Below are 25,594 nucleotides of genomic sequence, written 5' to 3'. Positions count from 1 at the left end.
AATGCTCTTGCCTCAGCCTCTTATGTCCTGGTATTACAAGCATGAACCACCCTGCCTGGATCAATTTAATAATGGTGTCTTAGTTACTTTTCTATTGCTATGAAGAGACGCCATGGCCAAGACTACTATAGAAGAGTTTGTTGGAGACTAGCTTACAGTTTCAGAGAGTGAGTCTATGATCATCATGGCAGGGAGCATGGCTGTAGGCAGGAAGGCAGGCAAGCAGGCATGGCACTAGAGTAGCTGCCATCTGATCTACAAGCAAGAAGCAGAGAGAGCTAAGTGGGAATTACATGGGCTTTTGAAACCTCAAAGCTGACACACTTCCTCCAACAAGGCCACACCTCTTAATCCTTCCCAAACAGTTCCACCAACTGGAGCCCAAGTATCTAAATGTATGAACCTATGGGGTTCACTCTCATTCAAACCTCCACAAATGATTCAAGTGCTTCCATTACAACCCGTGGAAAACTGTGGGACTGATTAATGATGTCTGGCAATGAGGAATGAGCTCTTGTACTGGGAAGCACATTATAAACTCCTGATCTATAATAAATGTGTTTAGTGTATTTAAGTGTATGTGGTGGAGAATGGTAAGCTCTTAACACATAACTACTAGAATGTTACTGCTGGTGAAGTACAGAGGAAGCATGCTCTCAGTTGGGGTCGTGGTTCTGGTTAGATTCATCATGACGCCATGTTCTCACACTCAGATCTGCATTCAAGACCTCATCTCCCCTATCGATGTCTCTCTGAATTTCTCTCTTTTGGAGGAAGAAGGAACACCGAGGAACCAAAAGATGGTAAGATTAATGGAGGGATGGATGTTTAAAGGGAAGACTGGAAAATTTAGTTAGCAACGGTAAAGCTAATATGTGTTACTTAAGCAAGAAGGGAATTCATAGGAGTTTGTATTTAAAACTGATTTGTGGGGCAGGGTCTTCCCCAGGTTCTGAGGGCTCTGAGGAAGAAGAGGTAATGGGTGAGTCTGGAGGGTCTCTTCAGTGAAGCTGTTCTAGGCCCTGCAGGCATCAGCCCAACCACATTGCTTTCCAGCACTATTCAACACCCACTCCAGGGAGAACCCCAGAAGGCCTAGCTTTGGACTCGGCCTGTCCCCTGAGGTTACAAAGACAGGGCACCTGAATTAGCCTTCTCCCTTCTGTGTGGTCAATCAATGTCAAATTGGGGTGCTGTGGAGCTAGTAGGGGGAAAAATCCATCCTAATTCCTGATCAGATGCTCCCCAGGCAGAAGTATGACACCCTCTTTGGAAATGCTTGATGGTCGGCTGGTGGTTGGGCTGGTGAGAGGCCTGGGGGAAAGAAAGTGACCTGGGAACTCAGTTGTGGACCTTCCTAGCAAGGCCTCAGCGGGCTCTCTCCCCACCCGTCTCCTGGGACTGCTTTCTACCCTGTAGAGAGCTCTTCTTAGTGAGGGTCTTCCAGAGGAGGCCGTGGGGTGACCCTCAAGCTCATTCTGTGCCTTTAGTGTCATACGATGGGTGCACCCCCTCTAATCCTGGGATTTGGAGGTAAGGGCAGGGTACCGGCTGCTCCACATGCACTTGGGCAAAGCTGACCGAGGCCCATTCTGTGCTGTGCCGCCTCCGGGCGCTCATTCTGCTGTGGTCTGTAAGTGTGACCCTGCCCTGGAGGAGCTCACAGCCTGCTGCCAGAGAAACCACGGTCACTGCCCTCTCCAGAGGTGTAGCCGTCAAATCACGGGCCAGGCTGCAGTGATGTACGCCAGAGATCTGGGGGGGTAAGGCAAGTCTGCCTGTAGAGGTGACCCAGAGGTCCCCAAGAGGGGAGGTAAGTGTTCAGAAAGACCATAATGTGGCATAGACTGGGGACTCTGGGGTGATGGGTGCCAGGAGGAAGGGGAGTCAGATGGTCTTAGGGTCTAGTCAAGGGCATTGTGGAGACATCAAAGAATTTGTATGTGGGAAAAGGAAATGCTGTATATTCATGAGTTTAATTTTTTCACATTTACTAATTTTATTTTTATGTGTGAGTGTTTTGCCTGTATGTATGTATTTGCACTACATATGTGCCCATGAGGGTCAGAAGCAGGCATCAGATGCCCTGAAACTGGAGTTTTGAGCCACCATTTACATGGCTCTTGGGAACTGAACCTGGGTCCTCTGGAAGAGAGGTCAGTGCTCCTGACTGCTAAGCTGTCTCTCCAGCTCCTCACGGGTGGTTTTAGTGCCAAGTGTCAGGAACCTAACTAAAACTTGATGTGAGCAAGAAGGGGCACTGACCAAATCAGACGGAGGCACAGGCCTAGCTTTGTGTGCATCTGTATCCAGACCCTGGACAGAGGCATCAAGACTCTTTCTCTCTCTCTCTCTCTTTTCTTTTCTCCCCTCCTTCATATAGCCCAGACTGGCCTGGAGCTTGCTATGAAGCCCAGGTTGTCTTCCAACTCCTGGTATACCTGCCTCCATTCCCTAAATCCTGATCACAGAAACATGGCCTGCTGCCAAACTCAGGAAGCTTTCTTCATTGTGTGCAGCTTGTTGCCCTTGATTGGTGCCTTCTTTGTCAGACTTGTGCCAATCAAGTAAAGGAGAGAGACCTTCCCACTGTTGTGACCCTAAGCCAGTGCCAGGGAGCAGACCTAGATGGTATATATACCCAATATGTACGGAGGCAACCAAAGCCTGGAGGGTGGGAACTGATATTTACGAGAGAGGGAGGAGACTTTGCTACTGTCACATGGATATTTAAGCAGCTAGGTCCAGCACTGATGTGGGCAGCGTGAACCTGGAGGCAGGGAGGATGCTGTGGTGGGGGGTTCTACCGGGCAATAGTCAGGTGTGAAGCATGGTGCTCTGTGGGAGTGGAGAGGAGGAGATGCCTTAAAGAGTCTCTAGAGGAAGATTGCCAGGAGCTTGAGATGCGCAGAGAGGCAAAGGATAGTGGCCGTTTGTCTTTTGGATCTGGGTGGATGATGGCACCCACAGCAGGAAGCCCCAAGAGAGAGCACAGCTCTGTCAGGGAGCGGGACTAGAGAGTTCAGCCTCAGAACACGTGGTCTCTGGGCCTCTGAATCATACAAGAGGTGACTAGCTCTCTTCAAGGCCAAGGTATCCGCTAGGCCTACTCAACTTCAAATGATAGAGGTCTACTTTAAAATGGCTTTTTTCGTGTTCGGTTTTTGTTTGTTTGGTTTGTTGTTTGTTTGGAGACACCCCCCCTCCCCATCTCACGCTGTAGCCCAGGTTGATCTGGAATGCTTGATAATTTTTTTTAAAAAAAAGATTTCTTTATTTATTATGTATAGTGTTTCTGTTTGCATGAAGAAGAGGGAGGCCAGAAGAGGGAGCCAGATCTCATTACAGATGGTTGGGAGCCTCCATATGGGTGCTGGGAATTGAACTCAGGACCTCTGGAAGAACACTGGAAGAACAGCCAGTGTTCTTAACCTCTGAGCCATCTCTGTAGATGTAACCAACCATCTTATTAAGTAAGAAACACAGAACCAATGTAAAAGAGAAAGCCAAGAGGTCAGAGCTCAGAGCTAAAATCTCATGCTTACTCCTGCGGTGCTCCTACCTCCCTGAAAGAGAGCTACTTCCTGTGTGTCTGTCTTTAAATAGTCTTTCTGTTCTGCCTTATCATTGGTTGTAAACCCAAACACATGACTGCCTCATCACTGCCTGTAAGTACTGCCCTCCAGGTCTTAAAGGCGTATGTCTCCAATACTGGCTGTATCCCTGAACACACAGAGATCTACCTAGCTCTTCTACCAAGTGCTGGGATTAAAGGCGTGCACTGCCACTGCTGCTGCCGCCGCCGCCGCCGCCGCCGCCGCCGCCGCCGCCACCATCACCACCGCCACCACCACCATGCTCTTGCTATGGCTCTAGTAGCTCTGACCCCCGGGCAACTTTATTTATTAACATACAATTAAAATCACATTTCAGTACAAATAGAATACCACCATACATCTCTCCAGCCCTGCTTGATAATTCTTATTGCTACCTCAACTTCCTAATTGCTGGGATTACAGGTGTAAGCCATCATACCCAGCTAAGTGTGATATCAAAATTCTATTACATATATTGATGTGTTTGTGTGTGTGTGTGTGTGTGTGTGTGTGTGTGTGTGTGTGTGTGTGTAGATCAGCTCTCTCTTTCCATCATGTGGGAAGTCTTTCTTTTGTACAAGGCAGGTGGGACCGGTTTGGTGGTTTCTGTGGTGATGACATCTTGTGCTCAAAGACGCCTGGCCTCTGGTTATCATGTCTGTGCACCTGGCCAAGGAGGACAGAGTAGCACACACAGCCTCCCTTGAAGAATATTTCCTAGAAAATCTACATAACATGTTTACTGACATCCCAAGGATTAGAACTGAGTCACATGCTCACACTCAGCTGCAAGAAAAACTAAGAAAAGCAGAGACTCACTGGGCAGTGGTGGCGCACGCCTTTAATCCCAGCACTCCAGAGGCAGAGGCAGGAGGATCTCTGTGAGTTCAAGGCCAGCCTGGTCTACACAGCGAGTTCCAGGAGAGCCAAGACTGCACAGAGAGACCCTGTCGGTGGGGGGGGGGGGAGTAGAGACTGATATCCCTGGGAGCCCTGCTGTTTTCTGAAGGGAAGTGGAGCAGCAGTGGGTCTGGGGGAGGGGAAGTGATGGGGTGGGGGCTGAGAGGAGAGGATGGAGGGGAGGTTGCAGTCAGGATGTACTGTACAGAGAAGAATAAATAGACAGAAAAAAATGTGGAGACTGTTCTTAAGGCAAGAGGTAAGGAGCCCTGTTCAGGGACTGCCAGCAGCCTCTAATGAAAACCCAGCACATCAGCCGGGTACTTGAGGTCACAGTCAACGTCAGGACAGCCTTCCTGGGAAATGTCATCAGTTCTGGATTTTACAAAATGAGTAGATTAGGTAGAGGCAGTGGGGGTGGGATGGGATGTGGGGGTGGTGTATGTTGATATGGTCAAGGGAGATGGACAATGGACCTTGTTTCTTTCAGAAAAACAGCTGAGGGGTTCAAGGCCCTAGTCATCCATTTGGCTCATGGTTCCATGGGTGGTGGGCACCTGTGTGAATGTTGAGGTGGGTGGGGAGTGTCAGCAGAGACCACTAGGACTCTGTCCACTCAAAGACGAGTCCGGAGGATGAAGTCTTCTAGATCCAGCTGTGATAACCTCTGAAGCCCTCCCAGGGTTCCCTTACCTTTAGAAGACAATCTCAGGGCCCTGGCATTGCCCACGAGGCTCCGTGGAACCTGGACTCTGCCCTGCCTTCTTGCTCCTTCTGAAGCATGGTGCTCCAGCTAGTCCTGCTCCTGGGAGAGGCCCTTCTGTTCTGGTAACAAATACTTCAGAGATGATTTATAAAATAGAAAGGTTCATTTGGGCTCATGACCTCAGAGGTCACAGTCCTTGATCATCTGCTGGCTCTGTTGCTTCGGACTTATGATGAGCACATATCATGGTGGGGAGTGCGTGGTAAAGCCACCTACCCACATCGTTGTGGCTGGGACGTAAAGAGAGGAGGAAAGAGTTGGGGTGCCAGTGCCGACTTCAACGACACGCCTCCAATGACATGACATTCTTCAACTAGGTGTCAGCGCTTATAGATTCTGCCGCCTTTCAATTGTAGCACAGGCTGGGACCAAGCCCTTGGCACACGGAGAGGCGGGCATTCTAGATCCAGATACCGCAATTAGCAGGAATGCCATTGCTTCAGGACACGTCCTTGTCTGGGTTAGGAGTCCCTTTTCCACGCTCTGGAGCTTCCCTGTATGTGTCTCACCGTAACCCCTCACCACCGTGGGCACCGTCTGGTCATTTCTGCTTCTGTGTCTGTTTTATGCTCAGACGAATTACCCAGTGCCCAGGGGTCTAGAGGGGGAGTTCAGGAAATGCTGTGAAAACGGAACGAATTTCTAGGAGTTGGAGAGCAGGCCTGGGAGGACAGGTGTCGGCAGAGGAAAAGCACAGAGAGAGGGCCGCTGGCAGGCCCGTGAGGCCAGATGCTGAGCGGCCAGGGGCCACTGCCAAGGGCAGGACTGTAGTCTGCTTTGTCCCAGCCCAGACAAGGGAGGGAGAGGCACCCCAAACCTCATCCGCCCACCACGAAGCTGTCACTGGAGAAGGACCGTGTACCCGGCCGTGGGTGTGGGTCGGGGTGTGGGAAGGCCACAGTCATTCCAGCTGAGCCCCAAGCCGCTCATGTCCCATCACAAGGCCTGCTCACTCACCCGAGTACTCTGTCTCCTCCATGTTCAACAGGGCAGGAACACGCAGCCCATCCTGAGACCTTCAATACACGCAGTGACTATGGAGGTGAGAGGAAGGGGAGGCAGACACATGGGGTCCGTGTCCAGCTCTGCGGGGTCCGGGGCCTGAGCCTCCTTCCGGGTCCTGTCTTGGTCTTTCAGGTCCCTTTTGAGAAGAACTGTGGTGAGGACAAGAAGTGTGAGGCAAACCTGGCCCTGTTGTCCCCTGCCAGGTCTGTAAGCCTTTGTCCCTCGACCCTTCAGTTCAACTCCATCTTCCTGAGGTGGCTGCAAAGAATACCAAGGCAGTGTCCAAGACCCTTCACCCATGGGCTATGTCCACTAGGGGACTTCCTCCCTGGGTCTCACCTTCCTTCTCTGAGAAAGGCAGTCTTTAGCAACGCTTGCACTGAGATTAGCTAGTGTTGGGACACTGAGCCTGAGCATAGGAGCTGGTATCTATGGTCAGCCAGCTCCCTCAGCTCTGACATCCTCACCTAGTGCTGTCTCCTGCCATCTTGGCCCCCATGACTTTTTTCTGGTCACCCCAAATCCCCCAGCTCTGGAGTCCTGCATCTGACGTCCTCTGCCAGCCTTGCCGTGAACTGGACACTGAGCAACTTGGGAGAAGACGCGTACTGGGTGCAGCTGGGCTTGAGTTTCCCTCTGGGACTCTCCTTCCGCAAGGTGGAGATGCTTAAGGTGAGCCCGAGGGTACCACCTGCCTGAGTCGTTTCCTGCACTGGCTCGGGTTCCGGCAATGGGTAGCCCGGATGGCCAGGGGAGGTGGCATGGCAAACTTATGTGTAGGACTCTGAGGGTCACAGCTGCATTCCCAGCCTGGTGGTGCTCATCAAACTCTGAGCTGAGGCATAAGCTCTTTGGGCCCTGAATTCTCTTTTTGGAGCTGGGAAATTGGAATAGGGCTGGGGAGATGGCTCAGCCAGTAGGTGAAGGATTTCTCTTGCACACTTGAAGACCTGAGTCTGGTCTCCATGTAAAAAGCTCACATATGTGTGCACCCTCATATACACACGTACTTAAAAATAAAATTAAAAGGGACTAAAGAGATGGCTCAGCAGTTAATATCACTGACTGCTCTTCTAAATGACCCAGGTTCAGATCCCAGCTTCCACTTGGTGGCTCACAACTGCTGTAACTCCAATTCCAGGAATTCTGTTGCCTCTTCTGACTTTGGTGGACTCCTGCATGCATGTGGTGTACACACACACACACACACACACACACACACACACACAAACACACACATTCAACTACATGCTTATATACATAAAACAAATAAGTATGCATATATTTTGTTCTTTTTTTTTTTTTTTTTTGAGACAGGTTCTCACATGTAACCCTAGCTGGCCTGGAACTCACTATAGAGACCAGGTTGGCCTTGAACTCACAGAGATCCACCTACCTCTACATCTTGAATGCTGGGATAAAAGGCGTGCCTCACCACTGCCTGGCTTACTTTTAGCTTTTTTATTGTGTGAATGTATCTAAGTTTTAGCATTCTAACATTTCTAGGCATACAGTTCACTGACTTTGAGTCTAGTCACAGTATCACACAACTTTCTCTTTCCAGAACTCTTACGTCCTCTCAAGCCTGTTGGACACTAGGTACTATTCCCTGTTCTTGGTCTCCTGCCAACTTCAAATACACTATTCTGTGAATTTACATATTGGATTGCATGTAGCAATGGACTCACCACACGTGTCCTGCACAGCTGACTTATTTCACTTAATGTGGTTTGTTTTAACATTATATCTCCGTGTTGCCCAAGTCGGACTCAGACTTTTGGATGCAGACAATCCACCTGCCTCAGCCTCTTGAGTAACAACAACTAAAGACATTCACTGTTAGGTTCACTGCCTCTCTGAGCATGTGTCCTGGGAGCTACAAGCCTTGAGAGTTAGTGGCCTCTGGGGACCTTAGACCTTGTTCACCAAAAAGCTTCCTCATTCCCAGCCACAAGTACCTGTGAGCTGCCAGGAGCTGGCTGACGAGTCGAGCCTCCTGACCAAGACACTGGCCTGCAACGTAAGCTCTCCCATCTTCAAAGCAGGCCGGCAGGTGAGTGTCCAGCAACTCTCTCCCATGGGGCCTGAGCTGGCACACAGGGAGGAGATCTTGGTTCTGGGGAAGGGAAGGTAGTTGGCCAGGAAGGGTCTATCCTGTCACAAGAGGAGGTATACAGAGCTGCTTTGCATCTCTGAGCCTGGATTTGGGATGAGACAAGCCCAAGACGGGGTTAATTCATTTTATGGCTTGGTACACCTCACTCAGCCCACTCCCAGAGTTTTCCTCAACTCTCCAGTGGAAATGAGACGCCTATCCAGTGCCAGAGTCGTGGGAAGCACACACTCCATGGTCACTGTAGGGCTGGCGAGACACTCAGGCTACCCTGAGACACTCAGGTTACCCTGAGACACCTCCATCTTCTCTCACCTCTGTTCCTCTGCCAGGTCAACCTCCAGGTGATGTTTAGCACACTGCTCAACAGCTCCTTTGGAGATGTTGTCGAGCTGAACGGTACCGTGCACTGGTGAGCGGGCCCACCCACATGCCTGTGCTGGGGTTAGATGGTCAGGAAGCCTGGCCATCTCTTCTGATGGTGCCTCTCTACCTTGCCCATGCAGTGAGAATGAGAACTCAAGCCTCCTGGAGGACAACTCAGCCACCATCCGCATCCCCGTCCTGTACCCAATCAACATCCTTGTCGAAGAGTGAGTGCCACTGAACTCAGTCACTCCCTCCTTCTACCCCAGCCTTCCCACCTGGGTGTCCTTGTCACCCAGGGACCCCTCGCCCCCAGCCCTCTTCCTTTTTGGATGTCTCGGGTTCAGTCAGAACTCATCCCTGCCACAACAGGCTTCAGGGTTCCAAAGTAGGAGACCGTTTCAGAACTCTGTGTTCAGGTCAGCGTTCACCTGTGGAGAAGCATGCTGTTGGCTGACTGGTGGCAATCTCTCTCTCTCTCTCTCTCTCTCTCTCTCTCTCTCTCTCTCTCTCTCTCTCTCTTTCTCTCTGAAGCTTCCCTTACCCCTGTGAGGAGCTTCACCGCTCTGCACCCTACTAATGAACAGGTTCTGAGAAGGCTGGCGTTTGCCCAGGGCCACGCGGCTAGGAAGGACTAAGCTCAAGCTTGTCTTACTCCAAAGCACTTGGCTGGGTCCAGTTGCACTGGATCCCCTCTCTTCCCGGGGTTGCAGTGCTGGAAGAGAGGAGAGGGACAGTTCCAGGGTGACCTTTGCCCTCCAGCCCTTCAGCGTCTAGTCAGAGCAGACTCACAGCACACATGGAGTCACTGGCGTTAGCAGCAGCGGGTAGCGGACTCAAGGGTCTCCAGTTGGATGTTCTGGTTAGTAGAGAGAGAGCACAGTGGCTTTTTGAAGTTGGGTCTGTGGTGAGGAGAGAGCCAGTGTCTGAGCTCAAGTCTCCAGGACCTCTGAACGTAAGTGCCATGCAGGGTGGTGAAGGGGGGGGGCAGGTGTTGGAGAAAGTTGGCCTTGGCCCTCCATCTAGAGGCCCCGGGATGAGGGCAGGGGAGGAGACGGAGCAGAGCGTAGGCAAAGGCAAGGAGGCAGGACTCAGGGAAAGCGAGTGGGCAGCCTCCAACACGGGCAGTGTGTGCAGGAGAGCGGGGGGGGGGGGGGGGGGGGGGGCAGTGTGTGTGAGCAGGGGAGCTGCAGGCAGGGGTGAAGCCCTGGAACTCAGAGAGAGGGCTGTGCACACGGGAAGGACTCGCAGGGAGAGATGGTTATCTAGACATTGAGCTGAGCCGAGACACAAATGAGGGTGGCGTGTGGGAGTGAGACATGGCTCCCCAGGTAGGACCTTACTTCCAAAGCTTCAGTTCTGCCTCTCCTGGTCATAGTAGGACCACATGACAAGATGCCTGTGAAGTCCCCAGCACAGGGCTGGAGGCGCAGAGGCTTCTGGGGTCTGGACTGCTTTCCTTCCCTCCATCCCCGCACATCTCTCTCCACAGCCAGAAGAACTCCACACTGTACACCAGTTTCACCCCTAAAGGTCCCAAGACCCAACAAGTCCAGCATATATACCAGGTACAAACTTCCACGGGGAAGGGTCCTCGAAGCCTCGCTTTCTTCTATTTTTATTTATTTATTTATTTATTTATTTATTTATTTATTTATTTATTTTAAGGTTTATTTATTTATTTATTTATTTTAAGATGTATTTGTTTGTTTGTTTGTTTGTTTGTTTATTATGTATACAGAATGTATGACTGCAGGCCAGAAGAGGGCACCAGATCTCATTACAGATGGTTGTGAGCCACCATGTGGTTGCTGGGAATTGAACTCAGGACCTCTGGAAGAGCAGTCAGTGCTCTTAACCTCTGAGCCATCTCTCCAGCCTCCTTATTTTTTATTTTTATTTTTTATGTGTGTGGGTGTTTTGCCTGCATGTATGTCTGTGTACCACTTACATGCCTGGTACCTCCAGAGACCAGAAGAAGGTGTGGGGTCCTCTGGCACTGGAGGTATAGGTGGATGCAAACTGCCATGTGGGTGCTTGGAACTGAACCTGGGTCCTTTGGAAGAGCAGTCAGTGCTCTTAACCACACTGGCAAGAAGGCACAGTAGCAGGGCCAGGTATGGTCCATCCTTGTGTACGGCCTGGAAGATGACAGGCCCCAGGCAGTACACAAGGATGACTCACCCAGGCAGTGCCTCGGGTCGCACAGGGTGGGTGGTAGTCGGAGTGGTCGCCACTCTAGCTTTGCAGTCTCTGCCCTTTCCCAGGTGAGGATTCAGCCTTCTGCCTATGACCACAGCATGCCCGCACTGGAGGCCCTGGTTGGGGTGCCACAGCCTCACAGCGGGAGCCCCATCACACACACATGGAGTGTGCAGATGGTGAGTACCACTCAGAAGAGGGCAAAGGGAGCTGCTGGTGCATGGTGGGAAAGAACAACATAAAACTGCTAGATGTAGGAAGGGGAGCGTGGACAGATGGACCCCAGTTCCGTGGACTCAGTGATGTCTGAATTAGACAAAATTATCTTTTGGGGTGCCTGAGTTCTGTGGGGGAGGAAGAGGCCTCAAACCTACTGAAGACCCCACCTCCAATTCCTAGGATCCTCCTGTCACTTGCCACCGTGAGGACCTGAAGATGCCCTCTAGTGAGGCTGAGGTATGGGGGTGTGAGCTGTGGAATGAGGCTGGAGGTGGGCATAAGCTGGGAATGGTGGACCTCTCTGACTGGTGTTCTTGACCACAGCAGCCTTGTCTACCTGGAATTCTGTTCCGATGCCCAGTCGTCTTCAGGTGGGAGACCCTCATCCAAGTGAACGGGACAGTGGAACTCTCGGAGGAGATCAAGGTACTGCCTGCTTGTAGCTGGCCATGTTGAGGATCCATTTGCCTTAGGAGTCATGGGGATGGGCTTCCCACCTGGGCTCCCTCAACTGGTCTCTTCTTGAATAACACCCCGGTTCTCACAGGTGCAAACAAACCACAATGAACCACCGGGATTTGTTTGAAATTTATGGGATTGTTTTTTTGGGGGGAGGTTGTTTATTTTTATTTATTTATTTTTTTGGTTCTGGTTTTTTGAGACAGGATTTCTATGTCACTCTGGAAGTCTCTATGTAGACCAGGCTGGCCTGCAACTCACAGAGATGGACCTGCCTCTGTCTCTGATTGCTGGGATTAAAGACATGCATCACCACACCCAGCTTTGCTCGCTTTTAAGTTAGGGTCTCACTGTGTAGCCAGACTAGCCTGCAACTTATGATCTTCCAACCGTTCCTCCCAAGCACTGGGAGGAGAGCCATGCCCCACGGTTGCCAAGGGTAGTTACATGTTCCTTCTGGGAAACGCCACTCCGACACTGGGGAGAGAGTGATATGTTAGACCATCACAGTAGAGAAATAAGATGAGGCAGAAGACTGGGCCCTTTCCTACCCTGTGCACATGGGCGGAAGTCCAGGGTCTCAGGCCTGTTCTGAAGACACCCTCCTTCCTCCACAGGCCTCCTCCACGCTCAGCCTCTGCAGCTCGCTCTCCATCTCCTTCAACAGCGGCAAGCATTTCCATCTGTATGGCAGCAAAGCCTCCATGGCCCAGGTACAGACCTCAGAGAGGTTCGGGAGCCCGTGCAGAGCTCATGGGAGGGGTCCCATGGGAGAAGGGAAGCTTGGCCCCCGTCAGAGCCTCCTCTGATCCAAATCCTTGTGAAGTGGGCGGTCCCGCCTCACTGGGAAGCAGGTCAACCGCAGGGTCACTTGTCTGAGATGTCATAGACCCAGGTGTCTGCTAAAGATCAGCGCAATGGTACTTAGCAAAGGGCCACCAGCCCAGCAGTGAGCACGGAGGCCCAGGGTTCGAGGATTAGGCAATTCAGTGTGGCCAGAAGATGGACCTAAACCCAGAGAGCAGGTTCTTCTGGGCTTTGAGTGCTCAGCTGAGGTGCTTCTTACTGGGGCCAACGGCAAACAAACCACGTAAGTCTCAGGGCAGCCTGTGGTACATGTGGCCAAGTGGCTGGTTCGGGCAGAGGGTGACAACATTTATGGACAAGGCTGTGTGGCCAGAGCCCAACGCTGTGATGCAACCCACACCTAAGAAATAAGACTGGGGGCGGACTGGGCACACAGGGGCGTTTAGGGTGGGTGGCCTTTTCCTGCCCTCACCTAGCTCTCCTCCCCAGGTCCTCACGAAGGTTGATGTGGTCTTCGAGAAGGAGATGCTGCACCTCTATGTACTCAGCGGCATTGGGGGTCTAGTGCTGCTGGTGCTGATTTTCCTAGCGCTCTACAAGGTAGGAGCTTCCGGGTGGTTAAGAACTGCCAAGACAGCTGGGGCAAAGGGGGTGTGGGGACACTGGCAGGGACCAGGGCGGAGCATGCCAGGCCAGGGAGGAGAAGAGACAGAGCAAGCCTCAGCTCACCCCATCCTTCTACGGCTCGGGCTGTAAACCTCAAAGAACAAGTGGGAGAGACTTCACCATCACTCAGTTCAGCACTGGGCCAGCCAGGACCAGGTTGAGAGAGGAGAGAAAGGAGGTCCCCATATACTGGGGACCTTCTGGTGCCAGGTACTGTACAAGGCCCCATGAAACAGAGCCATACAATATAAACGTGGCCCCCACTCATATGAAGTTCACAGTCGAATGCAGGACACAGACAGGAGTGAGCTAATGAAGGCTGTGCCGGGCCTGTGTACTCTGGAACCTGTAATGGAGGCACCTGACGCAGGCTGGAGGACCTGGGAAGGCCACCGAGAAGAGGTGGCATTTGAACTGAAGTCTGGACGAGAAGTAAAAATTAGGGACAAAGAGGGACAGAGGACAGGTGTTCCATGAGAAAGGCTCCAGAGTTTCAGAAATGAAGCTGGGTGCAATGGTGCTCACCGACAGTCAGAGTAGACTCTCTGAAAGTTTAAGGCCAGCACAAGGTGTCTGTGGAGACCCTGTCTCAAAAGTTAATAGAAAGGGGCTGGAGAGATGCTCAATGGTTAAGAGCACGGGCTGCTCTTCCAAAGGACCCAGGTTCAATTCCCAGCACCGACATAACAGCTCACAACGGTCTGTAAGTTCCAGGGGATCTGACCCCCTCACACAGACATACATGCAGGCAAAACACCAATGTACATATTATATTATTTAAACTGTTTGGCCTAATGGCTCAGCTTCTTGCTATCTAGTTCCTATATCTCAAATTAGCCCATTTCTATTAGTCTATAAGTTGCCATGTGGCTTGTGGCTTTACCAGTACCTTACATCTCACTTGTCATGGCGGCCAGTGTCTCTCTGCCTCAGCCTTCTACCTCCCAGAATTCTTCTTCTCCTTGTCCCGCCTACCTTATCCTTCCTGCCTGGCTACTGGCCAATCAGCGTTTTATTTATCAATCAATCATAGCAGCATATATTGACAGCATATGGGACACCCCACAGCAGGAGACAGGCAAAAATGGGGTAGAGCTGCACAGCCTGTTGGCTTGTGTTTCCCACACAATGCCTTATCCTGATGTCTCCCTCTCCATGGCCACCGTCAGCTCTTCCTCCTCCTCCACCTCCTCCTGAACTTGTCTAATTTCCTGCTGCCCCAGTGCTCCATCTTTATTTAACAACTGCCCTATTATGGATCATATAACATCTGTACTGTAGACGGTTTCTCATTTGCATCTATCTAAACCGTGGGGGCAAAAACAGCCGTTGTTATCCACTCTCCACACTTATCCAAATATTCTTAGAATTAATTCTCAGAGATGGAGACACTGGAACACGCACGTGTGCACACACAATGTTAAGCTTTCAGGAGAGTGTGCACAGCACATATTTAAGCACTACACTATAGATTCTTCCTGTTAGAAGGTATTGTCAGATTACCCACCTGATATCTAAGAGTATCTGCCAGTGGTGGAGCAATTGGCAAGCATGCAGAAGGCCCTGGGTCCTAGTCTTAGCCCTGGAAAGAAAACCACCTACTTAACAGATTTATATGTGACGTGTGTGTGTGTGTGTGTGTGTGTGTGTGTGTGTGTGTGTGTGTGTGTGTACACCTTATATATACAGGAGCCCACAGAGGGAGGTTAGAAGAGAGAGTCAGATCTCCTGGAGTTACAGGAGGTGTTGGGGATGGAACCCAGGCCCCCCACAAAAGCATTAAGTACTCCTTACTCCTGTACCTTCTCTCCAACCCCTATTCTGTGTTTTGTTTTGTTTTTTGAGACAGGCTTCGGCTGGCCTTGACCTGACAAATTACTAAGTCACCGAAAATAATCTTGAATCCCTGAACCTCCTGCCTCCACCTCCCTAGTGCTAGGAACACAGGCCGGCCCCCACACTGGGCTCTGCAGTGTGGGAGTCAGCGTGCACACTAGGCAAGCACTCTATCAGCTGAGCTACAGCATGAGCCCACATGACGTTTTTAAAGAGAGTATCAGTCTGTAGCCCAGATGGCGAAAATTCAAGATCCTCCTGTCCTTCCTTCTGAATTCTGGGACTGTGATCTCGGGCCACCATGCCTGTCTGATGCATGGCATTCTAAGGAGTCTAAAAAGGAAATTACCAAACTTAAAGCGTTTTAAAGTAGTCACAAGATTTCAAAAACATCTATTTCTTTAATTTTATTCTTTTTTGTGGGGGATGGAGGGGGCACAGTCTCACTATGCAGCCCTGGCTGCCTAGAACTTCTGATGTAGGTCAAGCTGCCTTACACTCACAGAAATGCTCCTTCTTCTGACTCCAGAGTGCTAGCATTAAAGGCATGCACTACTACACCTGGCCTAAACGTTTTTTTATTTGTGGGTTGGAAAGTTGGCTCAGTGGTTAAGAGCACTTGTGTTCTTTCAAATGCCCCTGGTTCGATTCCTAGCACCCAAATGGAGACTCACCACCTCCTCACACACCAGACATGCAAAACACTCATACATGCAAAATAATAAAAATAAATCTAAAAATTTTTTTAAATTTTCCCTCTTATTGATGGGGGCGGGGGAAGCATGCCATAGCCCCAGGTGGAGGTCAGAGGACAACTTTCAGGAGTCTGTTCTCTCCTTCCACTGTGGCTCTGGGGACTAAATTCTAGTAGTCAGACTTGTGCGGCAAATGTTTTTACCTGGAGCCAGCTCACTGCCCCTTAAAAATAAATATTTCTAGCCGGGCGGTGGTGGCGCACACCTTTAGTCCCAGCACTCGGGAGGCAGAGCCAGGTGGATCTCTGTGAGTTCGAGGCCAGCCTGGGCTACCAAGTGAGTCCCAGGAAAGGCGCAAAGCTACACAGAGAAACCCTGTCTCGAAAAACCAAAAAAATAAATAAATAAATAAATAAATAAATAAATAAATAAATAAATAAATAAATAAATATTTCTGCCAGGCAGTGGTGGCGCACACCTTTAATCCCAGCACTCAGGAGGCAGAGGCAGGTGGATCTCTGTGAGTTTGAGGTCAGCCTGGGCTACAGAGTGAGATCCAGGATAGTCTCCAAAGCTGCACAGAGAAACCCTGTCTCGAAAAACATAAATAAATAAATAAATAAATAAATAAATAAATAAATAAATATCTCTGAGAAGCAAACATGCAGATATCCCCCATCCTCCAAGCAGGTGCCATTGTATCCTATCTGTCAGCATAAGACATCACGTCTTTCAGGGGCAGCCGGTCTCTGGACGTCTTCAGGTCTTTCGGGGGTGGCCGGTCTCTGGACGTGTGTCCATTCAATGTGTGCTTCCGACAGGTTGGCTTCTTCAAACGGAACCTGAAGGAGAAGATGGAGGCTGATGGAGGTGTCCTTAACGGAAGCCCTGGTGAAGGCGCTGACCCTCTGGCAGTATCTGGAGAAGAAACCAAAGATCCGGGCTGCCTAGAGCCCCTCCAGGAGAATGACAAGGACTAAGGCCTAGGCCTGATACACCGACGGTCCAGGACTAGACGTTCGAGCACTGGCACTGACCAGCTTCAGCCACATGCCACTGCGTCCCTTAGTCATGGCTGTTCCTAGTCCTAAGTTTCCCTATCGTGAGCATAAAGCTCGTTCCTACCTTATCGACAGGTGCGTGATGTGACTCTGCTGAGGGAGGCCAGTGGGGCCAGAGGTGAAGCCCTGTCTTCTGTTAGCCTGCCTTGCTGTCCCCCAGAGAGAATCTTTGGTGTAAACTTGGAGAAACTGTCATCTCAGGACCCCATTATACTCCAGTCCTCCCTGCTGCCCTCGACGTCCCAGCCGTCTGGATCTGCCCCACACTCTCCCCTGCCTGGACTCCAGCCTGCACGCTGCTGACAGACTGCAAATCCCACCTGTGGCATTGCATTGCCGCTGCAGACGCCTTCTTCTTGAGTCGAGGACAAAATTCCTGATGAGCCTTAGAAGGCATTGCCAAACCAGCCCCCCCCCCCCCCCCCCCCCCCCCCCCCCCCCCCCCCCCCCCCCCGTGGCCTTCCCAGCCTCTGCTGGAGAAAACCCGCCTCTTCCTACTTGTCTTTCCTGCCTCTCTTTCCGGGGCTGCAGCTTCTCCAGCCCTTCCCCGAGGCATTCCCCTTCCTGTGTTGCTGCATTTCACCCCTGTCCTCTCCTGCCTGGAACCTTCCTGCCTCCTCCTGTCCTGGCTCAGGGAGGATTCCACACGGTGCACTTCACACCAGCCCGCACTTGTCTCTGGTCCCCCGGCTGTGTTTGTTCTCTCTTTGATGATTGGATTCCTGCCTCTAGTGAGCGCCTTGAGGTTAGGGCATACATACCTATCCTGTTCACCATGGCACTACGTGGTGATACCACAGGGTAGGGATACAGAAGGTGCTTGATACCGTTTCAGTGACTGATGATGAAGGCTGCGGGAAGATAGAGAAATAGTATAGATGAGCCCCGGGCATTGCATCCTGCAACCTCAGCCTTTCCAGGCTCCTTCACACCCTGTTCAGCCCCCCAATTCCCACCCAGAAGGAGCTTCAGGAGCCCCGATACAAAGCACATGTATGGTGGTTTGAATGAGAAGTGCCCCATGTAGTCTCAGGCATCTGAACACTTGGTCTCTGTTCAGAGAGGTTGTGGGGAAGTGCAGCCTTGTTTTAAGATGTGGCTAGGGAGGGCTGTGAGGGGTTAAAGCCATGCCCCATTTGCAGGAGGGCTGTGAGGGGGAAAAGCCACGCCCCATTTGCAGGAGGGCTGTGAGGGGTTAAAGCCATGCCCCATTTGCAGGAGGGCTGTGAGGGGGAAAGCCACGCCCCATTTGCAGGAGGATCTGTGAGGGGTAAAGCCACGCCCCATTTGCAGGAGGGCTGTGAGGGGTAAAGCCACGCCCCATTTGCAGTTTAGCTCTGCTTTGTGCTTGCAGTTGATGTGATCTCTCAGTCTCCTGCTCTCCTGCCAGCGTCTGGCTGCCGAGCCTCCCCACCCCACCGTGATGGACCCTTGTTCCTCTGGAACCATGAGCCCAAATGACCCTTGTTCTTCTGGAACCATGAGCCCAAATAAACTGTCTTCCATAAGTTGCCTTGAGTGTGCAAGTTTATCACAGCGACAGAAAAGGAACACAACATGCCTGCATCTCTTTATCCAGTACGTGGGGAATTATGTCCAAGTGCAGCATTCCAGCCTGGCTCATTTAAATGAATATATCCCCCTCAAAATTGTAGCAAGTAGAACCAAAATAATAAGCCCCCGCTTCTTTTCTCCGGTATTAGGTTTTATTTTGTTTCTTTGTTTGTTTTTCTGTGGCCACTGTTGCAATTAAAGCACCCTAACAAAAGCAACTTCCACGAGAAAGGTTTCTTTTGCCTTACACTTCCTGAAGGGCTGTAAACCACCATGGTAGGGGAGGCGCATGCTGAGAGCATGAAATGTTGTCCCACTCCATGGGCAGTTCGGAAGCAGAGAGTGGACAGGATGTGGAGAAGGATATAAAAACTCAAAACCCACCCGACCCACTTCCTCCAGTGAGGCTCCGCCTCCTGAAGGTCCCACGTCCTTCCCAAACAACATCATCACCAAGTGTTCAAATAGATGAGCCTTCAGGGATGTCTTTTCTCAATACCCCTCCCCCCCTTTGCCATCATGACCTTCAGGCTGCTGCCCTTGACCTGCCCCTAACATTGTGGGTTAATTCCAAACAGAAGCGCAGAAAAAGAAACTAAACAGAAGAAGAGACTAAGCAGTCTGGCAGTTTGTTAGGATGTGGGAAATATAAGCTGGGAATTATGGTTCCGCCAGTAATCACAGCTCTGCGAGAGGGAGGCAGGAAGATCTAGAATTCTGGGCCAGCCTGGGTTATCTGATCAAACTAAAATGATGGATGGGTCCTAAGGGCTGACGGCACAGCTCAGGAGTAGAGAGCTTGCCTGATACTCATGAGGCCCTGGCTCTGTCAAGGGCAAGAGAGGTAAGGCGACTCCGGTCTTTTATTTAAAGCAAGGATGGAAGCCATAGAGTTCTAGAAGTCATAAAAGGAGCCAGTCACTAATCCTCGTCTGTGGTCAGTAGGACTCCCAGAGAATGGACCTCAGCACTGGAAAGGAGAACACTGCACCCATATGGATAAGGCAAGCAGTGAGAGATTCCCTAGGCAGTGACTTTGATGGTCCTCTTCTGCCTCAAGGGGGAATATGAACATTTCCAAGCCTGTCATGAAAGACACAAGACTGTCAGTCTGTCTGAGCCTACCAGTTCTATAGCCTTATCTGTAGAAAGACGGGGTAAGCTGAGGTCTGTTCTCACTCTTAGACTCCCTGGCCCAGCATGCTCCTCCCTGGTCCCTGCCAATGTTCCAGCTTTTGCCCCAGCTGTCTTGGCAATACTTGACCATCATACAGAGCCCAACAGCCTCTCCACCTATACCAGCCTTCGCTTGATATGACCCCAAGGAACCATGGGAAGGGTTCATTAACAAGACACTAGCATTGAAGAAGAAGAGATAATGTATTTTAATTATGTTCTAGTGTGTGTGTGTGTGTGTGTGTGTGTGTGTGTGTGTGTGTGTGTGTACCACAGTACATTCTTGGAAGTGGTCCAGTGACATTTTTCCTTCTACCTTTATACTCTGTAAAAAGCTGAAGAGATGCTTAGCAGTGAGGAGAGCACACTGCTCCTGCAGAGGGTCCAGCACCCACATCAGGCAGTTCTCAACTGCTCATAAATCCAGCTCCAGGGAGATCCAACACCCTGGCCCCCGGGCACCTACATTCACATGCGCAAAAACGCACAAAGACGTAAGTTTTTAAGGATATTGAGGAACCCCAAAAGCTTTTCGACATGCGTTAGATCTATTGTCTTTATTAAGTTAGAACTTAAAATAGAAATAAAATAATACACCATTGTGCTGGCTAGTTTTATGTCAACCTGACCCAAGCTAGAGGTATTTTGGAACAGGAACCTCAGTTGAGAAAATGCCCCTACCGGATTGGCCTGTGGACGAAGCTGCAGCGCGCAAGCTTGATTGGTGATTGGTGCAGGAGAGCCTAGTCACTGTGGGCAGTGCCACCCCGGACTGGTGTCCTGGACGCTACCAACAAGCAAACCAAGCAAGCCAAGGTGAGCACGCCAGTAAGCCGCACTCCTCTACGGCCCCTGTATCAGTCAGTTCCTGCCCTGACTTCCCAGGCTGTAAGATGAAATGACCCTCTCCTCCAAAAGCTGCTTTGGTCATGGTGTTTTATTACAGCAACAGAAACCCTAACCATGTCAACCACCCAGCCCTGATTTGTGAGCCATCAGAATAACGACATATGTCAGCACGTGTCACGTGCGCCCTAGACAATCCTCCACTTGAAAGAAAGAGAGAATGAAGAGGATAAAGACTGGGGTGGCACAGTGGTGTGTGCCTGTGATCCCAGCGATGTGGCACAGTGGTGTGTGCCTGTGATCCCAGCGATGTGGGAGAGCAGGGCAGGAGGAGAGTGAGTTCAAGTCCTTCCTGTTTTGAACAGAAAGTCCCAGGGGAAAGTCAGCCAAGCTGGCCATGGTGGTTGATTCCTCTAATCTCAGCACTCAGGAGGAAAAGGTGGGCAGATCTCTGTGAGTTTGAGGTCACCCTTGTCTATATAGTCAGTTCCTGCCCAGCTAGGACTACATAGTGAAACCCTGACACAGAAAGAAAGAAAGAAAGAAAGAAAGAAAGAAAGAAAGAAAGAAAGAAAGAAAGAAAGAAAGAAAGAAAGAAAGAAAGAAAGAAAGAAAGAAAGAAAGAAAAGAAAAAGGAAGGAAGAAAGAAAGAAAGAAAGAAAGAAAGAAAGAAAGAAAGAAAGAAAGAAAGAAAGAAAGAAAGGAGAAGGAAGAAAGGAAGAGAAAGAAAAGAAAAAGCTTTACCCAGTGCTGTGGACACTGAACAAGATGGCAGCCGCAAACTGTTAGCACGCCGCTAGCCTGTACTTGCCAACAGTACCAAACAACCATTTCCTTGTGTAGGACACTGTGCCCCAGGGCAGCATGTGGGACCTTAAACGGTTTAGACCTAGTGCTGGAGCTAGAGTACTCAGAGTTCTTTCATGACCTTGCTGCGGAATCTTGGGAAATGTGCCCTGGCTGGGTTGTTCTACTCCAGATGGACTCCGGAGGCCCCCGGAGCTGCAGGAAAGAAGGAAGCGGAGTCTGACCGGCTTCTCCCCACACTCACCTGTCTGATCTGTTTTTAGACACAGTCTGACCTCCGTCCTCAGGTTTCATATCTGCCAACTCAACCACCCACAAGTTAAATGTGCAGGACCCTAGGGACAGAGGTTAGTGGTAGGTGAGTGTCTAGCACACTTGAGAGCCCTGGGTTTTATCTTCAGCACCATCAAAAATTTGCATTTGTACTAAATTTATACTGAATGTCTCTTCCCTTGTCATTATTCCTTAATACAACAGCTACGTAGCATTTATACTACACTGGTTTTTAGAAGAATCTAGAAATAGGGTAAAGTGTAAGGGGGTGGGGACATAACTTAGTAGCAGACAGAGCACTTGTCCAGCTTACAAGAGGCATGGGTTCCATTCCCAATACCACAAACAATCGAACAGTGTAAGGGAAGGCATGCCTAAGTCACCCACAATCAAACAGTGTGAGGGAGGGCATGCCTAAGTCACCCACAATCAAACAGTGTGAGGGAGGGCATGCCTGAGTCACCCACAAGTACTATGCCACTGTTATAAGGGACTTGAGCATCCTGTGATTTGGGTGTCTTAGGGTGGATCTGGAATCAATCCCACTCCCACATACTGAGAGACAAATAATACAAAGGACCTGTGCACACAAAGCCATTGCTTTTCAAGCAAGCACTCCCACCACACACACACACACACACACACACACACACACACACACACACACACACACACACACGGTGGCTCACAACCACCTGTAACAGTTCCAAAGGATCCAGTGTCCTCTCTTGGCCCCTTGAGGTACCAGGTCCACATGAGGTCCACATGCATGAAAGCGAAATCTCAGACACATAAAAACCAAAACAAAATATTGTTAAAAATAAAACGTATAAAATTCATTTAAAGGGGCTGGAAAGATGGCTCCGTGGTTAAGGGCACTGCCTGCTCTCCCAAAGGACCCGGGTTCAAATCCAAGCACCCACATGGCAGCTAACAACTGTCTGTAACTCAAAGATTTGACCTGCAGGCAAAACACCAATGCGCATAAAATAAAAGTAAATAAAAAATTTAAAAATTTCATTAAAAAAAGAAAAATAAATTTAAAAAACTTGCCCCTTGCCAGGCATGGTGGTGCACGCCTTTAATCTCAGCACTCGGGAGGCAGAGGCAGGTGTATCTCTGTGAGTTTGAGGCCAGCCTGGGCTACAGAGCGAGTTACAGGACAGTCAGGGCTACACAGAGAAATCCTGTCTTGACAAAACAAAACAAAAACACAAAAAAACCACCTGCTCCAGGAGCCATCAAAACAGCCCAGAAGGTAAAGATGTGTTACTGAACTCCTTCTCAAGGGAGATGTAAACACGTACCCTTCCTCCTCCTAAGGCCCCAACCACAAACTCAGGCACTATTCCACAAAGGTCAGTCTGGGGAAGCAATGAGTTTAGTGGACTTACAGAGCATAGATGAGGGTTACTTAGAGGAATGTGGGTGCTCCTCCTGAAAACGAGTTTGCAAGGAAAGTCTTAACCTAGCAGGGAGGGTCTTCCCCGTAGTTATATACACAGAGCATCACCTGTTCCAGACTTCCCCAGCCTAGATAGTCCAGCCTCTCTCTGAGGCCACGTGCAATTGTGACAGTTACATACAACAGTAGTATGGCACAGCTGGACACTCAGGTGGGGTCCCCCGGCCCTTCCTGCCCCGGTGTGATCAGGCAACTCAAGCTGGGATGCTTTTTTGAAAGTGGGCTCAGCTGAACTTCTGAAGATGGAAACTGTTTGGCTCAGGGTATAATCATGTCCAAGGCACCTGCTGCCCAGCCTGACAACCTGAGTTACCCCCTGGAACCACACAGAGGAGGGAGAGAACAGACTCCTGCAAGTTGTCCTCGGACCTCCACAAGTGAGCCATGGCATGTCCATGCCTATATATATACACACTCTCTCTCACACACACACAAAGTAAACAGTGGATTTGAAAATAAAAATCTAGGTGCTGAAGAAATGGCTCAGTGGTCAAGAACACTTGTTACATTAACCATTAGGGAGAAACATCTGGCTTGAAAAACAAAAGCATTTCTTGCTTACAGAGGACCCAGAGTCAGTTCTCAGCACCCATATGGTGGCTTCCGACTATCTGTCATCCCAGTTCCAGAGAAGCCAATCCCTTCTTCTGGCACCAGGTACATTCTTATTATTCATCCTCGCATGCAGGCAAAACACTCATTCACATTAAAAAAAATAAAATCTATAGAATAAAAATTGACTCCAAGTAAAGCTCAGCCTGTAACCCCAAAGCTCAGCCTGTAACCCCAGCACTGGGAAGCAAAGGCAAGAGGATTGGCATGAGTTCAAGGGTAACCTGGGCAACATAGTGAATCCAGGCTAGCCTAAGGTACAGAGTAAGGCCCTGCCTCATAAATAAATAAATAAATAAATAAATAAATAAATAAATAAATAAATGCATTTTTCACCAGGACAGATGGAAACTCTTGTGAGTTTGAGGCCTGCTTGGTCTACATTGGGAGTTACAAGTTAAAAAGGACCACAGAGTGAGACTGTCTCAAAAAATAAATTAAAAAATACATATTTGAAACTAGAGATGTAGCTCAGTGTTGGAACACTTGCCTAAGAAATACAAGGCCCTGCACTCAAAAACTTCATTACTATAATAAATAAATCCAAATATAAGATAAAATGATAGAATTATGTTTAAAATCCAGGTATGAAGCCAGGCATAATGACATGTGCCTTTTTTTGGGGGAGGCAGAGGTAGGTCAATCTCTGTGCATTTGAGGCCAGCTTAATCTACATAAAATATACCAGGACAGCCGGGGCTACATAGAAAGACCAAGTCTCAAAAAAAAAAAAAAAAAAAAAAAAAAAAAAAAAAAAAAAAAAAAAAAAAAAGCCAGGTACGAAGTCTTTGGATACAGCTCCATTGGTCCAGTGCTGAAGGTCTCAGTAACTGCACCTCAGCATGTAAGCAGGGTGCTACTCTAAGTGACACTCTCTTGCCCTGAGTTCAAGCCCCAGCAGTAAAGAAACCAGGTGTGTGCTGCACACCTGTACTCCTAACCCCCAACAGACTTCAACAGTAAGATCTTGAGTTTGGGGCCAGCCTGGGTTATCGAGTGACATTCCATTTCAGCGGGGAGGGGGAAGGGAAAGGGGCGGGGGCGGGGGCAGCTAAGTAGTGATTAAGTTCATAAAGGTCTTTCAATTACTGCAAGATTTCACTTGAACAATAATCGTCTACTTTCAAGAGTACTTTTAATTTTGAAAACTCAGCAAATGGAATTGAACCATATGGTCCCTTCCAGAGTTGCAGATCATGACCAGCTGGATGGAAATGGTCTTCGAAGTTACTTGTTCTTTATGAGTTTGAAGGTCCTAAGGATGGGAATGACACCCGGACCCAAAGACACTCAAATGCGCCCATGTAGCCAAGCTCTAGGCAGAGGTGGAGCCAGGTAAATGTAGTTCGAATGCCAAATCTGGTCTTAGCTGCACAGTGACTGAACAACCACTGACCTCTGTGGCTGTTTCTTCTTCTGTGAAAGGAGCAAACCTTTAGAGGGCTCCATCAGGTCCTCCCAGTAAGCCTTGTCTCAAAATGTGCCAACAGCAAAGATTCCCCAAGGTGTGGCCTGCTCTCCTCTGCTAAGGTCACAAGTCTGTACTCCAGAATCCTCCAGTCTCACTGATATTAAGTCTACATCAGTCCGTGAGTCTGGAACTTGGATGGGAAAGCAGGTAGGGCAAGGTGGTCCCTTCAGTTGATACAGGGGTACAGAGAAAGCAGAGCTGTGACCGACCAACCCCAGCTGGTCAGGCCCTGGAGGGGAGGGGCTGAGAAGTGACTCCTTCATACTTGGTCAAACAGGTACCCCCTCTTTGGGTGGGGCCGAAATGTAGCTGCCTGCTCCAGTCTCAGGAGCCAAGAAAAGATCTACAGTGTCCACTGGGGATGCAGGGTGGGGTTAAGCCACGTGTGATAGGGAACAGCTGTACCTAGGTATGAGCATCAGTTCTGCTTTCTGGCCTGAGCACAGACCCTTTGTTTAGGAAGAGTTGACTTTCTCACACCTCCCACCATCAGTCCCTTTGAATGTGTGCAGCATGCAAAACCATGGGACATGAACTTCAGGTCCATGGGCGAATACACCATGCCCTGAACTCTGGGTGCAGAGAGTCCACTGAACCACTGAGCACAAAAGCATTTCCCAGGCAAGATCCACAGCTGCAGTTCTGACTGGCGTCTCCCACTGCTCAGGGAAGCGGCCACATACACACCTCAGGGACAGG

General features: G+C 49.9%; 1 protein-coding gene across 3 annotated transcripts in view; it reads left to right on the top strand.

The window, feature by feature from the left end:
* Positions 1 to 17,139, top strand: part of Itgal (integrin subunit alpha L) — a 40,772-nt gene extending 23,633 nt beyond the window's left edge. Inside the window, exons 18-31 of one of the 3 annotated variants that reach the window (XM_037210412.1) lie at positions 714 to 803; positions 6,251 to 6,304; positions 6,400 to 6,470; positions 6,798 to 6,939; positions 8,216 to 8,320; positions 8,713 to 8,792; positions 8,887 to 8,973; positions 10,239 to 10,314; positions 11,014 to 11,127; positions 11,348 to 11,404; positions 11,495 to 11,593; positions 12,244 to 12,339; positions 12,923 to 13,033; positions 16,452 to 17,139. In XM_037210412.1, coding sequence (XP_037066307.1) covers positions 714 to 803; positions 6,251 to 6,304; positions 6,400 to 6,470; positions 6,798 to 6,939; positions 8,216 to 8,320; positions 8,713 to 8,792; positions 8,887 to 8,973; positions 10,239 to 10,314; positions 11,014 to 11,127; positions 11,348 to 11,404; positions 11,495 to 11,593; positions 12,244 to 12,339; positions 12,923 to 13,033; positions 16,452 to 16,610 — 1,341 coding nt within the window. In that variant the 3' untranslated portion in view covers positions 16,611 to 17,139. Of the gene's footprint in view, positions 1 to 713; positions 804 to 6,250; positions 6,305 to 6,399; positions 6,471 to 6,797; positions 6,940 to 8,215; positions 8,321 to 8,712; positions 8,793 to 8,886; positions 8,974 to 9,280; positions 9,603 to 10,238; positions 10,315 to 11,013; positions 11,128 to 11,347; positions 11,405 to 11,491; positions 11,594 to 12,243; positions 12,340 to 12,922; positions 13,034 to 16,451 lie in introns of those variants that run through there. The other 2 variants (XM_037210409.1, XM_037210417.1) reach the window with 2 other exon arrangements.
* The last annotated feature ends 8,455 nt before the right edge of the window (positions 17,140 to 25,594 follow it).

The sequence above is a fragment of the Peromyscus leucopus genome, chromosome 1, assembly GCF_004664715.2.
Source record: "Peromyscus leucopus breed LL Stock chromosome 1, UCI_PerLeu_2.1, whole genome shotgun sequence".
In the NCBI taxonomy this organism is placed as follows: domain Eukaryota; kingdom Metazoa; phylum Chordata; class Mammalia; order Rodentia; family Cricetidae; genus Peromyscus; species Peromyscus leucopus.
Note: the sequence above shows the minus strand (reverse complement) of the source record. Positions and strands in the feature narration are given on the sequence as shown.